The following is a 16,042-nucleotide window of genomic DNA, read 5'->3' on the forward strand; positions in this document are numbered from 1 at the left end:
CTGAAGGCCACCCTGCCCCAGCACAGCCAAGCCCTCAGACAACATGTTTCCTTACTGTTAATCCACTTTGAGCTGGAGGTATTCTGCTACATGCAGCCACAAGTGTCCTCGGAAAGAGGTGCTCAGAAAGTTCTCCCTGAATAACTGCCACGAGCCAGTGGCCACAGGCTGAGAGCCACCTGGTGTGCCCCTGAACCTCTGCGACCCACATTGGTTTCTTCCTACCCCACAATAACAGACATTCAAAGACTCTGGATGCATTTTTTGAAAAACCACAGCAGTCACTTTATTCTTAAGTTTGCACTTTATAAAACCCCAAGAGAGAAGTCCTTGAGTGGGGAGAAGGAGGGGGGGATGAGGAATGGAGGGTGGTAAAGAGGGGGAAGAGGAAGACCCAGAAACAAAGGCCTCCCTCATCTTGGGGACCAAGAAGAAACCGGGCCCCAGGTCAGCCCTACAGAGTTTCCTGTGTCCTAGATGTACAGGGCTAGACCAAAAGACCTCAGGGGAAGGGCCTTAGTCTGTTGCCATTTGATGGGCAGCCACAGACCAATGCTTCTGGTGCTTAAAGAAGGAAGTGGGCTTCTCCCTTCCACCTCCGCTCCCCCCCACCCCATGCCAGAGACAGGGGTGAAGGCTACCCATCCAGCAGCTTCAGGATGCTTTCACGCTCCTTCAGAGTCTTCCAGGCCTGGTCTTTTTCCTTCTTGGTGGGAGTCCGCTTCTTCTGTCGAGCAGCCATGATCTTGCGAAAGGCATCCATGACCTCATTGTCTGCCATGCGGACCCGCTGCCTCAACTCCTGCCGGCTCACCTCCTCCTTTGCCAGCCTGTGGGAACCAGCCAGCCAGGTGCCATGGTCAAGAGAGTGGCCACTCCCTCCTCCACACTGAGCCTACCCACCATCCCAGGCTGATAGTCCTACGGGCTGTTTCATACAATTGTGACCAGAAAGCAGTAACTGAATCACACTTCTATGGCACTATTTTAAGCTCTTATTTATTTGAGTTGGAGTCTCACTCTATAGCACAGGTTGGAGTGTAGTGGCAAACTCACAGCCACCAGAGCCTCGACCTGCTGGGCTCAGGCGAACCTTCTGCCTCAGCCTTCCAAGTAGCTAGAACCACAGGCATGCACTACCATGCTCGGCTAATTTTTTGATTTCTTGTAGAGATGAGGTCTTGCCAAGTTGCCTGGGCTGGTCTCGAACCCGTGGGCTCAGGCAATCCTCTCATCTCTGCCTCCCAAAGTGCTGGGATTATAGTCATGCGCCACCGTGTCTGACCTAAGCACTTTAAAAATATTGACTCATGTTGATCATGGCGGAAACTACGCATGTGTAAGGACAGGGGGTATACTGGAAATCCCTGTACCTTCCTTTCAATTTTGTTGTAAACTTAAAACTGCTCTAAAAGAACTAAGTCTTAAAAATATAGATAGTAGCTCTCCCTTATCCATGGTTTCACTTTTCATGGTTTCATTTACCTGCAGTCAACTACAGTCCAAAAACATTACTGTATTTTGAGAGAGGGAGAGGGAGACCACATTCACATAACTTTTATTATAGTACATTGTTATACTTGTTCTATTTTTTTTTTGAGTCGGAGTCTCATTCTATCAACCAGGCTGGAGTGCAGTGGCACGCTCATGGCCACCACAGCCTCGACCTGCTGGGCTCAAGGCACTCCTTTCTCCTCAACCTTCCAGGTAGTTGGAACTACAGGCATGTGCCACCATGCCTGCTTATTTTGTTAATTTATTGTAGAGATGAGCACTCAGGCAATCCTCTCACCTCAGCTTCCCAAAGTGTCGCTATTAGAGGCATGAGCCACCATGCATGGCCTATTCTATTTTATTTTTGGTTATTTGCGACTAATCTCTTATTGTGTTTAATTTACAAATAAAACTTTATTATAGGTAGACACGTATAGGAGTCTTGGAATACAGCCCTTGTGATTGGGGGGGCTACTGAGTGCATACACAGACACACACACTCTTAGTTAATCCTCACAACAACCTTGCAAAGTAGGTAAAGTAGGTACTGTTATTCCTATGCTACCAGTGAGGAAACGGAAGTTTAGGGAGGATAAGAAATGCCACAAGACCATAAACTAGTAATGGGAGATCTGGAGCAGGCTGGCAGCAAACTCTTGTTTTTCAACAATATTCTTTAAAAGGTGTTCTGGGCCAGCAGGAGGACTGCTTACTTCGGCATCCATATTCAAGAACAACCTAAGGGCCTAGGCAGCCTGAGGCCCATGCAAGGTAGAGGAGTTGCCAAAACAATCCCTTTGACCTCAGCATTGGTGGAGCTGGAAGGTCACTTAGATATCCAGTCCAACCTGCTAATTTTCCAGAAGAGGAAGCTGCTGCTGAGGGTAGGGGATGCCTTGCTTAAGGTTCTGCAGCTTGTCTGCAGCAGGGCTGAGGGCTGTACTCTGGCCTTCTGATAGCCTCGAGCTATTTCTTCATTGCCTCTTACTTATATAACTGCACATCCCGGCTTTTCTCTCTTCCTATTGCTCTCTCTCTACCTTCCCTTGATGCCTCTTTCACCTATATCTTCCTCTACTCTTTTTTTTTTTTTTGAGTCGGAGTCTCACTGTCACCCAGGCTGGAATGTAGTAGCATGCTTACGGCCACTGCAATCTGAACCTGCTGGGTTCCGGTGATCCTTCTGCCTCAGCCCTCCAAGTAGCTGGAACTACAGGAGTGCACCACTACGCCCGCTAATTTTTGGATGTATTGTAGAGACAAGGTCTCACCTTGCTGCCCAGGCTGGTCTTGAAACCATGGGCTCAGGCAATCCTCTCGCCTCTGGCTCTCAAAGTGCTGGGATTATAGGTGTGAGCCACTGTGCCCGGCTTCTCACTCTTGAAAAGGAACATGAACTAGAGAGAGACTTGGATTCAGCCATGTACTCACGTCTCAATCTGGCTGTTTACTGGATGTGTGACCTTCAACAAAGCAGTTCACTTTACTGGGTCTTTATTTTCTCATCTGGTAAAGAGGGAAAATCCCACCTAGCCCCTGTGTTGTTGTTGAGACTAAATGAAAAGATGTATAATAGAGGCTCTGGCTCACAGTAGGCACTCAGCACACATTAGTCTCCCTTATCCTTAAACACCCTAGCAGCTTGTTAGCAACCACCTCTCCTTTTAATGGTGCATGTCTTTATTGATTATCTACCAGTAGACTACAACTCCTCCACTCTGCCTCTCTTCCTAGTCCCCAGCACAATGTCTGACTAAGAGACAGTAAGAGTTGGCCAAATGAATGAGTGTGCACTGTCTAGTCAGGGTCCTGTGAGGTTAAGACACAGCACCTGCCTGTGAGAAAAAGACGTGTCTGGGTTGCTTCTTTATCTCTATAATAAAAGTGCAGCTACCATGGTCTCCCTCCAGATATCACCTATACCCTTGTGACCAATGCAGGACAAGATGGATGGAAATTGATATTAAATGAATGGCACTGCGAATGATTCCCAAAAAACCTGGTCCCAAAATACAATTTTTGGCGATGGGCCAAGAGATATCACAGATCTCCAACAAAATGTTAGTAGTCAATTTTTTTTTTTTTTGGAGTTGGAATCTCACTCTGTCGCCCAGGCTGGAGTACAGTGGCATGCTCATGGCCACTGCAGCCTCGACATGCTGGGCTCAGGTGATCCTTCCACCTCAGCCTTTCAAGTAGCTGGAACTACAGGCACGCGCCACCATGCCTGACTAATTTTTTGGTTTACTGTAGAGATGAGGTCTCACCAAGTTACCCAGTCTGGTCTGAACCCGTGGGCTCAGGCAGTCGTCTCACCTCGGCCTCCCAAAGTGCTGGGATTATAGGTGTGAGCCACTGTGCCTGGCCAATTAATTTTTTATAATAAAACTTTGGGAGAAAAAAAGAATAAGGATGAAAAGACTTCAAAAAGAATCACAGGATGGGCTCGGTGGCTCAGCCTGTAATCCCAGCACTTTGGGAGGCCAAGGTGAGTGGATTGCCTGAGCCCACGGTTTCAAGACCCACCTGGGCAACTTGACAAAACCTCATCTCTACAATAAATCAAAAAATCAGCCGGGCGTGATAGTGCATGCCTGTAGTTCCAGTTACTTGGAAGGCTGAGGCGAAGGGATCGCCGGAGCCCAGTAGGTCGAGGCTGCAGTAGCTGGGAGCGGCCATTGCACTCCAGTCTGGGTGACAGGGTGAAACTCCAACTCAAAAAAAAAGAATCATATGGTCGGGTGTGGTGGCTCAAGCCTGTAATCCCAGCACTTTGGGAGGCCAAAGTGAGAGGATTTGCCTGAGCCCACGGGTTTGAGAACAGCCAGGGCAACTTGGTGAGACCTCATCTCTACAATAAATAAAAAAATTAGCCGGGCACGGTAGCATACGCCTGTAGTTCCCAGTACTTGAAAGGCTAAGGCGGAAGGACTGCTGGAGCCCAGACGTCAACGTTGGGGTGGCTGTGAGTGTGCCACTGCACTCTAGCCTGGGCGATGGAGTGAGATCCAACTCAAAACAAACAAACAAAAAGACAATGTAAATATAGTTAACACCACTAAACTGTATATTTAAAAATAGTTAAGAGGGTAAATTTTATATTTCTCACCACAATTATAAAACCAAACCAAATCAAATCAATCAATCAACCATCACAGGTTCCTGAACCCTGGCCTGTGGAATCAGAATCTGAGACATAATCAATCAATGGGCTGGGCACTGATATTTTTTTCAAGGTTTGGGAAGCCTGTTGTAAAGTCCCTGGAAGGTGACCAGCAGTGGCCAAGGCCTCCTTGGCCAATGCTCTGCACTGTGCATCCTGCTTACGCTCACCTCAGCAGGTCGTGCTTCTTGGTGCGGTTGTGGGCACTAAGTGCCTTCAGCTCGGCCTGCCGTTTGCGCAGCTCAGCAAGGACTTCATCCTCTGAGTCCTCTGCGGGGCGGTCCTCAGACTCCAAAAGGCCCTGTGCAATCAGCTCCTCTTTGATGCGACTCTCCAGAGACTTAGTATGCGGCACACTGTTGAGGGAAGGCAGCCCATCAGATTTCAGAGACTAGGTTCCTCAGCTCAAGGGCCAGCTTGGAGGGGGTTCTATCTCAGAGATTCCCAAGGTTCCCTAAGGTCAGTCAACACATTCCTTTCCCGTTGGGTATCTCTTCTTTTTTCCTTTTCTTTTCTTTTTTAAATCAGAGTCTCACTCTGTCGCCCAGGCTGGAGTGCAGTGGCACACTCACAGCCACCACAGCCTTGACCTGCTGGACTCAGGCAATCCTTCTGGCTCAGCCTTCCAAGTAGCTGGAACTACGGGTGTGCACCACCATGCCCGGCTAATTTTTATAATTTATCATAGAGACAAGGTCTCACCAAGTTGCCCAGGCTGGTCTCGAACTCCTGTACTCAGGCAGTCCTCTCACCTCAGCCTACCAAGTTGCTGGGATTATACGCGTGAGCCACTGTACTCGGCTTGAGTACCCCTTCTATATCTATCCAGACATAAAAGGAGACAGACTAACATATCTGATCTGGTTTTTAAACATAAGCAACGTATATCCATTGTCAAAAAATACAGAAAAACCCATAATGACAAACTAGAGAGAAGAATCACTAGTATTTTGTTATATGTTATTACATAGTCCAGATTTTGTTACATATCATTCCCAATTGATATACATTAAGTCCAGGTTTTTCCCCTTATGTATACATATTTAAAGTATATATGTGTGTATATATATTTTATATAAATGTAAATAAATACAACTTAAAGTGTATATACAATATATAATATACATATACACACACACTTTTTTGAGTCAGGGTCTCACTCTGTCACCCAGGTTAGCGTGCAGTGGCATGATCATGGCTCACCACAGCCTTGACCTCCTCAGCTCAGGCGATTTTTTTATCTCAGCCTCCTGAATAAATGAAATTACAGGCATGTACTACCATGCCCAGCTAATTTCTTTTTTTGAGTTGGAGTCACACTCTGTGGCCCAGGTGGGAGTGCAGTGGTACACTCATGCCCACCCCAGCATCAATCTGCTGGGCTTTAGTGATCCTTCCGCATCAGCCTTCCAAGTAGCCAGAACCACAGGCACAACCATGCCCAGCTAATTTTTTTTATTTATTGTAGAGATGACGTCTTACCAAGTTGCCCAGGCTGGTCTCGAACCCACAGGTTCAGGTCATCCTCTGGCCTCAGCCCCCCAAAGTGCTGGGATTACAGGCTTGAGCTACTGCACCCGGCCCAGCTAATTAAAAAATAATTTTTTTTTTTGTAGAGACAAGATCTTGCTGTATTGCCCAGGCTGGTCTTGAAATCCTGGGCTCAAGCAATCCTCCCTCCTCAGCCTCCCAAAGTGCTGGGATTACAGATGTGAGCCACTGTGCCTGGCCAAAATATGTTTTTAGTAAAGGCAGAATTACACTGACTGTATTGAATTACAACTAACATTTTCCCCACTTGGCACTTTGTTTACATTTTTTCTTGTCAATTAAGTATATTCTCTCTCTCTCTTTTTTGTTTTTTTGAGTTGGAGTCTCACTCTGTCACCCAAGCTGGAGTGCAGTGATATACTCATGGCCACTGCAGCCTCGAATTGCTTAGGCTCAGGTGAGCCTTGTGCCTCAGCCTTCCAAGTAGCTGGAACTACAAGTGTATGCCACCATGCCTGGCTAATTTTTTTATTTATTGTAGAGACAAGGTCTCGTCAAGTTTCCCAGGCTAGTCTCAAACCCTTGGGCTCAGGCAATCCTCTTACCTCTGTCTCCCAAAGTGCTGGGATTACAGGCATGAGCCACCATGCCTGGTCAAGTATATTCTCTTATATGATTAATAGTTGGAAGTGATTTCATCATACAAAGTTATGCCAATTAAGCCAAACAATCCCCTTCAGTTGGACACTCAGGTTACTTACAGAATGAACAGTACTATGATGAACAACCCTGTTTTCAGTCTGTGTACAAAGTAGTGCTTGGTCAGCACTCATACCTGAGATTTTTTTTTTTTTTTTTAGTTGGAGTCTCACTCTGTTGCCCAGACTGGAGTGCAGTGGCACACTTCCAGCCACTGCAGCCTCGACCTGCTGGGCTCCGGTGATCCTTCCGCCTCAGCCCTCCAAGTAGGTGGAACTACAGGTGCGTGCTACCAGGCCCGGCTAATTTTTGATTTATTGTAGAGATGAGGTATCACCAAGTTGCTCAGGCGGGTCTCATATCTGCGGGCTCAGGCAATTCACTCACCTTGACCTCGCAAAGCACAGGATTACAGGCTGAGCCACTGAGCCTAGCCCACACTTGAGAGTTCTATTCAGCTTGATCTAATTTCCCTCATCCTCTATTAATGAGGTCCTTCCCATGTTGAGATGGACAGAAGCCAACAGAGCAGGGTTAATTGTGGGCTACCGATAAGACACTACTCACCTGAATGGCTTGTTCTGATTGCGGGGAGAGGTGCTTGCCCCATCAGCTCCCGATTCTTTCCCAGACATGTCAGGAATAGGAGAGTCCTCCATAGGGGAAATAATATTTTCCTAGAAGACCAGAAAAATGGAATGAAGGAAAAAAGAGCCATAGTGTTTTCATTTTTCTGCTCATTTCTGCCCTACATGGACAGTTTTCACTGAACAGAAATATCCTTTTATTTTTCCCATTCTACCTCCTCTGGGAAGTTTTCCCAAACTGACCCCAAACAGCTTTGATCATTTCCAAAAAAAGGCAGACAGAAGAACAATGATAACACTCAACAGTGATAATGAGAACAACTAAGGTTGTGAAGCATTTGTAACGCACCATGCACTGTGCTGAGCCTGTTCTGGCAGAGGTTGCTGGCTGTCAAAACACCATGCTCTTCTTTCTTCCAAAGAGGCTGGGCAATGCCTACTCAGCTATACTGTATTTCCCAGGCTCCCTTGCAGTCAAGTATGGTCAAGTGACAAATTAATTCTCTCCAGGGGAAAGTGATCAAAAGTGATAAAAGTCACAGCTAGCCACGGCCTAAAAGCTTCCTCACACATTCCTCCTTGCTCTTACTCTGTGGGACTGGAGAGGCATTCACGCTCAGAATGACCCTGTGCAACATGCAATGCCACCATCAGCTGGGGTCCCTGTCTGATGGTGTGAAGCAGAGATCTTCCCCTGACACTACCTTTGTCAGCCTGGAACATGTGCCCCCAACTGTTATGGACAGAGAAATAAGCTATTATGTTTCAGTCAGAAGACAAAACTGAGGCTCCGTGAGGTCTAAGGTCAGCCAGTAGATATAAAGACAGGGACTCTGATGCTGAGGTTTAAATCCTGCCTCTACTTATTAGATGTGATCTTAAGCAAACAATTTCCTTTTCTGAGCCTCAACCTTCTCTTCAGTAACACAGAGCTAACCACTGTCCTGGCCTCCAGTGAGAGGGTTTGTGCAAAGCCCTTCCAGAGCTTAGCCCTTAGCCAATGCTCAGCCAAAGTAACTGTGAAGTAGAAGCTACCTTTGGGGGAGGTTAGAGACTAGGAGGAGCAGGAGAGGGGCTCCTAGGATATGGCAGTTTTTTTGTTTGCTTTTTTTGAGTTCGAGTCTCACTCTGTCACCCAGGCTGGAGTGCAGTAGCACGCTTAGGGCCACCACAGCCTCAATCTGCTGGGTTCAGGCGATCCTTCCACTTCAGCCTTCCAAGTAGCTGGGACTACAGGCGCGGGCCACCATGCCTGGCTAATTTTTTGACTTATTGTAGAGACAAGGTTTTGCCATGTTGCCCAGATTGGTCTTGAACCTGTGGGCTCAGGCAATCCTCTTGCCTCCGCCGTGCTGGGATTACAGGCATGAGCCACCATGCCCAGCTTGGCAGTGTTTTATTTTGTGATTTCCAGGCTGGTAATACAAGTTCATTTGTGAAACTGTACATTTATGATCAATCTGTACATTTATGATTGTGCACTTTTCTAAATGTGTAATACATTTCAATACAAAATAAACATAAAATATTAAGACAGAAAATAAATGTGCTTTGTTTTGGGTTGGGTGCTTACCTCCACCAGGGCCTGCAGGAGGCGCTGCGTCAGGGCACCAAAGGGGCACCCATCTTCTGGCTGCTCGTGCTGGGCCTCAGACTTTTTCAGCAGGGCATCCACATCTGAAGTGGGCACATAAAAGGACAGGTAGGCTGAAGTTCTGGGAACTCAAGTAGTGGCCTGGGGTGGGCAGGGAGGTGAAAGACTCTACCTTTAGTGTCCAGTTCGGTCAGCGGCCCCATGAGGCCTTTTTTCTTGTCAGCCACGGCCGCTGCCCGGGCCCCATCCTTCTGCTCCTCCAGCAGGTCCTCCTGGGCCCAGCGCTGGGAGTAGTGCTTCCCCAGGGGTGGGATCTGTGGGAGAGATGGCACCCGGCCCCAAGGGAGTAAACACTGGCTAGCTAGCCTGGGGTATGGAAGGTTCTCTGCGCACTTGGACATTGCCAATAAGCATTTCGTTCAGTCCCTCATTCATTTATTTATTCACTCAATTATCTGTCTTATCTGTCCCTAGTCCAGGACCAAGACCAATGCCAGGTACAGGTAAGAAGGGACAAAGGAGGCCAGGCATGATGGCTCACGCCTGTAATCCTAGCACTTTGAGAGGTGGAGGCAAGAGGATTGCCTGAGTCCAGGGGTTCAAGACCAGCCTGGGCAACATGGCGAGACTTCGTTTCTACAATAAATTTTTTAAAATTGGCAGGGCATCTGGGCGTGGTGGCACACGCCTGTAGTTCCAACTACTTGGAAGGCTGAGGTGGAAGGATCTCCTGAGACCAGCAAGTCGAGGCTGCAGTGGTTGTGAGTGTGCTACTGAACTCCAGCCTGGGCAACAGAGCTGAGACTCCGACTCAAAAAAAAAGAGACAAAGGAGATAAAATTTCTACATTCACACTCTAGTAAGGGAAAGAGTTACACAAAGAACTAAAATACACACAGCAGCCAATATAGAACAATTCCCAAGATAGAAGGTGTAGAATATTCTATGTACATGGATTGTCTCAGATTATAGCTACTGCCTCAAGTAGCTAGGAACTTATAGGTCACGGGCAAGGGGAAATTATCTTTTGTACTGTTTGAATTTACTGCTGTCCATAAGAATTACTTTTTCAAATAAATTTTTAAAAAATTCAGATAGGAGGTAGATCAAGGCAAAGGAGAGACCAGTTTTCTTTTCTTTTCTTTTTTTTAAAGTAGGATTTATTGAGAGGACAGAGAAGCTCCCACAGTGGGATCCAAAGGAGTTGCCTGAAAGACCAGCTTTCTGCTGGGGAATCTGAAAAGACATTTTGGCGAGCTAGCATGAGATCAGAGCCTTGATAGGTAATCAAGTCTGTCAAGGACAAAAGAGCTCACACAGAGGCCCAGAGGCCAGCAAGGACCCTATGCTAGCCTAGAGTGAGGGCAAGGTGCTTGATGGGGCTGGCAAATGCAGCATTAAAGAGAGGTGTGGCCACCAAAACTGGAGGGGTGCTGGGGCTGTGCTGTCAATGACTGAGACACTTGGATTTGATCCTGTAGATAACAGCAGCCAAGGAAGGCCTGGAAGCAAAGCCATGTCAGGAACACATCTGATCATGACAGTTATCTATGGGAGAGCGTCCCCTCTAACACTTTTCCGTATTTTCTAAATTTTCTTCAATGGATCATGTTTTATGTTCATCATAGGCTTTTACATAGTAACAAAAGAAAAAGAAAGGTTACTCTGAGGCCAAAAAGCAGGAAGAGAGTTAAGAGACTGGTAGTAATGAGTGAACCAAAGCACAGGGGATGGAGGTGAGTAAACAAGGGCAGACTTCACTGAAGTGAGTATATGAGGAGTATATGTATATGAAGTGAGTATATGAGGACGTGGTGACCACCTGGCTGGGGCAGAGGGAGGCAGTGCAAGGAGAAAGCTGAAAGTCTAAGCCTGGAAGTCGGGATGGGTTGATTGGGCAGACAGGAGGTTGGGCACGGTAGGGGAAGAGCGATGCATGGCTTTGTTAGCTCTAATTCTGAGGCACTGCTGAGCCCTCTTGTTCTCCATTATGTCTATCTCCATGTCTGTCGGGTTTCTACCTTGTAATGTTCAGCCTCGTCTTCTGGGGGCTTCAGTAGCTCCTCGAGTGTGCGTACCTCCTCACTGGTGATGTCAGCACAGTAGGGCTCCACTGAAGCCCAGAACCTGCAAGGAGAAGCAGATCTTGAGTGGGTGCCCTGTGTCCCACCAGCCCCGGCCCTGCCTCACTAGAACCTCCAACACCAGAATCCCACAGCCCCTTTCTTTTTCAAGCTCAGAACCTGTTGGGGGCATCATTCTTGGGGATCCGTGGCACATCGATGGGGTCATCAGTGAATTCATATTCCTGAATCTTGGGCTGAAGGTTTTTGGATTTGGGCCGCCCTGGGCCAGGGCCCGGCCCATGTCCCGCCTTTCCTTCTAGCTTCTGCTTCTTGGGCTTCCCATGTTTGGGGGGTGCTCCAAGCTCATGGTCTCGACCCAGCTTCAGGAATCGTCGGTCACCTTTCTTATCCTGCCAGTCAGTGAGGATCTGAAATTTACAGACACTGTCACTGAAGAGAAGGGAAGACACTGGACAACTCTTTCCCCCAATGAATTAGGATGTACAATCCAAGGAGGTTCCGAGGTCTTTTCCTATCCCTTTTTACTCAGCAAACACTTATCCTTCAAAACTCAGCTCCTTTCCTGTGCTTCTGTCTCAGGACTTTAATCACATACCTTTCATCAGCCCTTTCACTTGTTAGTCTATACTGATTCACCTCTGCATCACTCAAGTCAGTCACATATTGGTTAGTAGAAGGGCCAAATAAATGATCACACCCCAGTACATGTAACCCCTTGGAAAACATGCTGATGGTGATGTTTCGGCAAAAAGGAAGCAAACTTCAAATGTCACCACAACTGACAAGCTGTCTCTGCATTGGTAACCCAGCTTCTTACTGTGTCATAGCCCTCCTAGCAAGAGCTTCCACGGATTCCCAGGGACCCCAGGTTATTTCTATTCATCTTTTTTTAAGTTGGAGTCTTATTCCGTCACCCAGGCTGGATGGAATGCAGTGGCACACACACTCACGTCCACCCCAGCATCAACCTCCTAGGCTCTGGCGATCCTTCCACCTCAGCCTTCCAAGTAGCTGGAACTACAAGCATGTGCTACCAAGCCTGGCTAATTTTTTTTTTTTTAAATGTAGAGACGAGGTCTCGCCAAGTTGCCCGGGCTGGACTTGAACCCATGGGCTCTGGCAGTCCACTCACCTTGGCATCCTAAAGTGCTGGGATTACAGGATAAGCCACCGAGCCTGGCCTTCTATTCATCTTTTTAGGCCGAGTTGAAATGGCATCGCCTTCCTCTATAAGTCTAGCACTTTCTACTTACTATACACCCCCAATCATGTTATCTGCTCATCCTGGAATGAGCAGTACACCTTGTCTCTTCAACTAGACTATAAGATACTGGAGATCAGGAAGTTCATTTTAGCCATCTCTATTTTGCAGGCTCTAGCATAGCACCTGACACACAGGGCTTAGGGGATGTTTATGCAGCGAATAAAAATCATCAGAGTATAGGCAGGTATGGTGGCTCATGCCTGTAATCCCAGCACTTTGGGAGGCAGAGGCGAGAGGACTGCCTGAGCCTAGGGGTTCGACACCAGCCTGAGCAACATGGCAAGACCACGTCTCTACAAGAAAATTAGGCCGGGTGCGGTGGTTCAGCACTTTGGGAGGCCAAGGTGAGAGGACTGCCTGAGCCCACGGGTTCGAGAACAGCCTGGGCAACTTGGTGAGACCTCATCTCTACCATAAATCAAAAAATTAGCCAGGCGTGGTGGCACATGCCAATAATTCTGGCTACTTGGAGGGCTGAAATGGAAGGATCCCCAGAGCCCAGCAGGTCAACACTGGGGTGGCCATGAACGTGCCACTACACTCCAGCCTGGGTGACGGAGTGAGACTCCAACTCAGAAAAAAAAATTAGCTGGGAATGGTGGTACATACCTGTAGTTCCAGCTACTTGGAAGGCTGAGGTGAAGAATCACCTGAGCCCAGCAGGTTGAGGCTGCAGTGGCCATGAGCATGCTACTGCACTCCAGCCTGGGCCACAGAGTGAGATTACAATTCAAATAATAATAATGATAATGATAATAATAATCAGAGGAGGACTAATATATAACTTTTGAAATGTTTATTTAGTGTCAGGTATCGGACTGAGCCTTTGCAAAATTTGCTTTTAATCCTCACAAAAACTTTTTTTTTTTTTTTGAGTTGGAGTCTCACTCTCTCACCTAGACTGGAGTGCAGTGGCCGCTCCCAGCCACTGCAGCCTTGACCTGCTGGGCTCCAGTGATCCTTCCACCTCAGTCTTCCAAGTAGCTGGAACTACAGGTGCACGCTACCATGCCCAGCTAATTTTTGACTTATTGTAGAGATGAGGTCTCGTCAAGTTGCCCAGGTGGGTCTCGAACCCGTGGGCTCAGGTAATCCACTCACCTCAGCCTCCCAAAGTGCTGAGATTACAGGCTGAGCCACCGAGCCTGGCTACAAAAACTCTTAAGGTAGGGCCTATTATTCAAGTCCACTTTGCAGACAGGGTTGCAGACAGGGAAACTGATACTCAGAGATAAGAGGGAACTGTCTCAAAGTCACATAGCCAGGAAATAGCAACACTAGCAAGTGCTTAGGCCAGGATTCAAAACCAGGTCTCCCCATGCGAGTTCCTCTAGCACTCCTAATCATAATATCACATCATTTGGTGTTTGTCTGACTTCCCTCTTCCTTTATTTGGAAAGCTCCCTGATGGCCAAAATTGTCCTAATTATCTCTCTAGTGACTAGTATTAGACCCAGCACATAAGGGTGGGTCAGGAGTCAATAATAACTTAGTGAACTAGCAACCTTGCTATGTATGAGGATCATGCATATTCTTGCCTATTTTATGTGTCATACGAGCCCAGTTTGGGTCTCTCTCCCCTCCGTAAGCTCCTGTACCCCAAGGGCTTGGTAGATGGGGCTAACTTAATGACCTATCCCCTAACTTGTCACGGTTCATCTCTAGTGATGTCCCCTTTCTGGGGTATCACCTGGGTTTCAGCCTCGAGCACACGCAGACGCCGGCTGGCAGAGGAGAGCAGGGTCTCAAGCTCCAGCTGCAGGGTGTCCAGCTCCTCAATGCCAATGCCATCATCCTCGGAGCGGGCCAGCACTGCCGTGTAGCGGGGACAGACCTTCAGGTGGTCCACAGACTTGAAGTCATGGAACTGCAAGGGGCAGTCCTTCAACTCACTCATGGCCCGAGATAGGGGACCCTGTGAAACTGGAGAGAGAGCTGTTGATGAGAGACAAAGTGGCACAGAAAAGTCCAAGGTCCCAATCTCTTCTTCACTTGAAACTTCTGAGACTATCTTCTTGGCAAAACAAACAAACAAAAAGTCCAAGGTCTTCTTACCTCCAGGTACTGAGGTGACAGCCTCAGTACCCTTACTGACAAGACTGATAACACAGTTCCTACTCACAGGGTACCTACTGTGTCTCAAGCAACGTGCAGAGCACTGTATCAGCTTATTTCACCCAACACCATGAACAAGGGCTACCGTGATCCCCCTTTTACAGAAAAAGAAACTGAGACTCCGTAAGAGTGGGTACATGCCTAAGCTTATAAGATGCAATTCGAACTTTGGTAGTTTTGAATCTGTACCCTCAACCACGTGATATATGACTAAGCCCAATCTTTCCAATGCTCTTCCTTTCTGTTCTACTCCTCTTGGGTTCTGCTAAATCTTTGAGATCCAAGCACCCGATTCTTCTTTTTTTTGAGTTGGAGTCTCACTCTGCCGCCCAGACTGGAGTGCAGTGGCCGCTCCCGGCCACCGCAGCCTCGACCTGCTGGGCTCCGGCAATCCTTCCGCCTCAGCCTTCCAAGTAGCTGGATCTACAGGCGCACGCTACCACGCCCAGCTAATTTTTTATTTATTGTAGAGATGAGGTTTCGCCAAGTTGCCCAGGCAGGTCTCGAACCCCTGTGCTCAGGCAATCCACTCACCTCAGCCTCCCAAAGGCGCGGGATTACAGGCTGAGCCACCGAGCCCGGCTCCACCCGATTCTTACAATGTTCTTTGTGCCTCCCGGCCTTTCCTTGTCTCATCCCACTCTACCTTTCCACTTTGTCTAGTCATTAACGGTGGTTTAGAACGTGGAATGGTAGGCCAGACAGACCTAGGATCAAATCCAGGCTTTACCATCCTCTACTTATGTGCTCCTGAACACGTTATTTAACCTGAGTCTCGGTTTTTTTCATCTGTAAAATGGGAACAAAAGAAGTCTCAGTCTGTTTCCCCATAAGAAGTCTGAATCTGTAAAATGGGGATAACAACAGTACCTACCTCCCTGGGATGTTCTGAGGATTAAGAGATGATGCCCGTCAAGAGCCCAGTTCAGTGCCTGGCACAGAAGAAGTGGGCCTGCTTAACGGCTGGCCCCACCCGTGGGTCGCCCCAATGTCCCGCCTTCAAGGTCCCCGTCCCTCTAGGGACCCCTGACGCGGCCCCCGCCCCCTCTACCTCCTCACTGCGGCCTCTTACGGCCCCCGGGCCGCGGGAGGGGGCGGGGAGTTCCGGTCGGTGGGAGCAACCGCCCCGGAACTGGCTAGGGGCGGGCTCCCCGCAGTTGTCGCGGGGGCGGGGATACGGCTGGGAGAGCCCACTGTGGTTTGCCAGGGAGGGCCGCTGGTCGTGAGCGAGGCCGCTGGAGGTGGGATGGGGGTGGTATGCCTCGGGCGAACGCTTGGAAACAGCCCAGGGCTGGGGGCGGGGCCCAGCGGCCGAGATCTCTGCGTTGCTGTCAGCCCCGCCGAGCCCCAGGGAGAAAGGATGGGGGCACAGAACCGGAAGAAACGAAGGGCTCCTCCGCTTCGGCTTGTCCTAATTTGGTGCCCAACCCGAGGTCGGGCGGTACCATTGCATGACCGGGGGCAGGCTATGGCAAAGGCAACAATAAACCGGAAAGAACAAGCGAGATCTTCACAGACACCTGGAGAAACTTGAGTGGAGATTCTATT

General features: G+C 48.4%; 1 protein-coding gene across 1 annotated transcript; it reads right to left on the bottom strand.

Annotated features, from left to right (window-relative positions):
- Positions 1–256: 256 nt before the first annotated feature.
- On the bottom strand, positions 257–15,915 carry TADA3 (transcriptional adaptor 3). The gene is made up of 10 exons (XM_021717578.1): positions 15,870–15,915; positions 15,369–15,382; positions 14,070–14,302; positions 11,272–11,522; positions 11,050–11,155; positions 9,201–9,342; positions 9,008–9,111; positions 7,415–7,524; positions 4,828–5,013; positions 257–830 (listed from the first exon to the last, which is right to left on the bottom strand). The coding sequence occupies exons 3-10, from the start codon at positions 14,274–14,276 to the stop codon at positions 638–640; spliced, it is 1,299 nt and encodes a 432-aa protein (XP_021573253.1). The 5' UTR covers positions 14,277–14,302; positions 15,369–15,382; positions 15,870–15,915; the 3' UTR covers positions 257–637.
- Positions 15,916–16,042: the final 127 nt, after the last annotated feature.

This window comes from Carlito syrichta, unplaced genomic scaffold (genome assembly GCF_000164805.1).
Source record: "Carlito syrichta isolate Samal-C Ts95f unplaced genomic scaffold, Tarsius_syrichta-2.0.1 Scaffold309865, whole genome shotgun sequence".
Lineage (NCBI taxonomy): Eukaryota > Metazoa > Chordata > Mammalia > Primates > Tarsiidae > Carlito > Carlito syrichta.

Excerpts from the sequence above, each read along its gene's own strand:
- TADA3 (XM_021717578.1), bottom strand. The coding sequence starts at position 14,276 with ATGAGTGAGTTGAAGGACTGCCCCTTGCAGTTCCATGACTTCAAGTCT. Across the intron at positions 11,156-11,271 it reads AAGAATGATGCCCCCAACAG|GTTCTGGGCTTCAGTGGAGC; the intron begins GTTCTGAGCTTG and ends TTCTCCTTGCAG. Across the intron at positions 831-4,827 it reads AAGAAGCACGACCTGCTGAG|GCTGGCAAAGGAGGAGGTGA; the intron begins GTGAGCGTAAGC and ends TGGTTCCCACAG.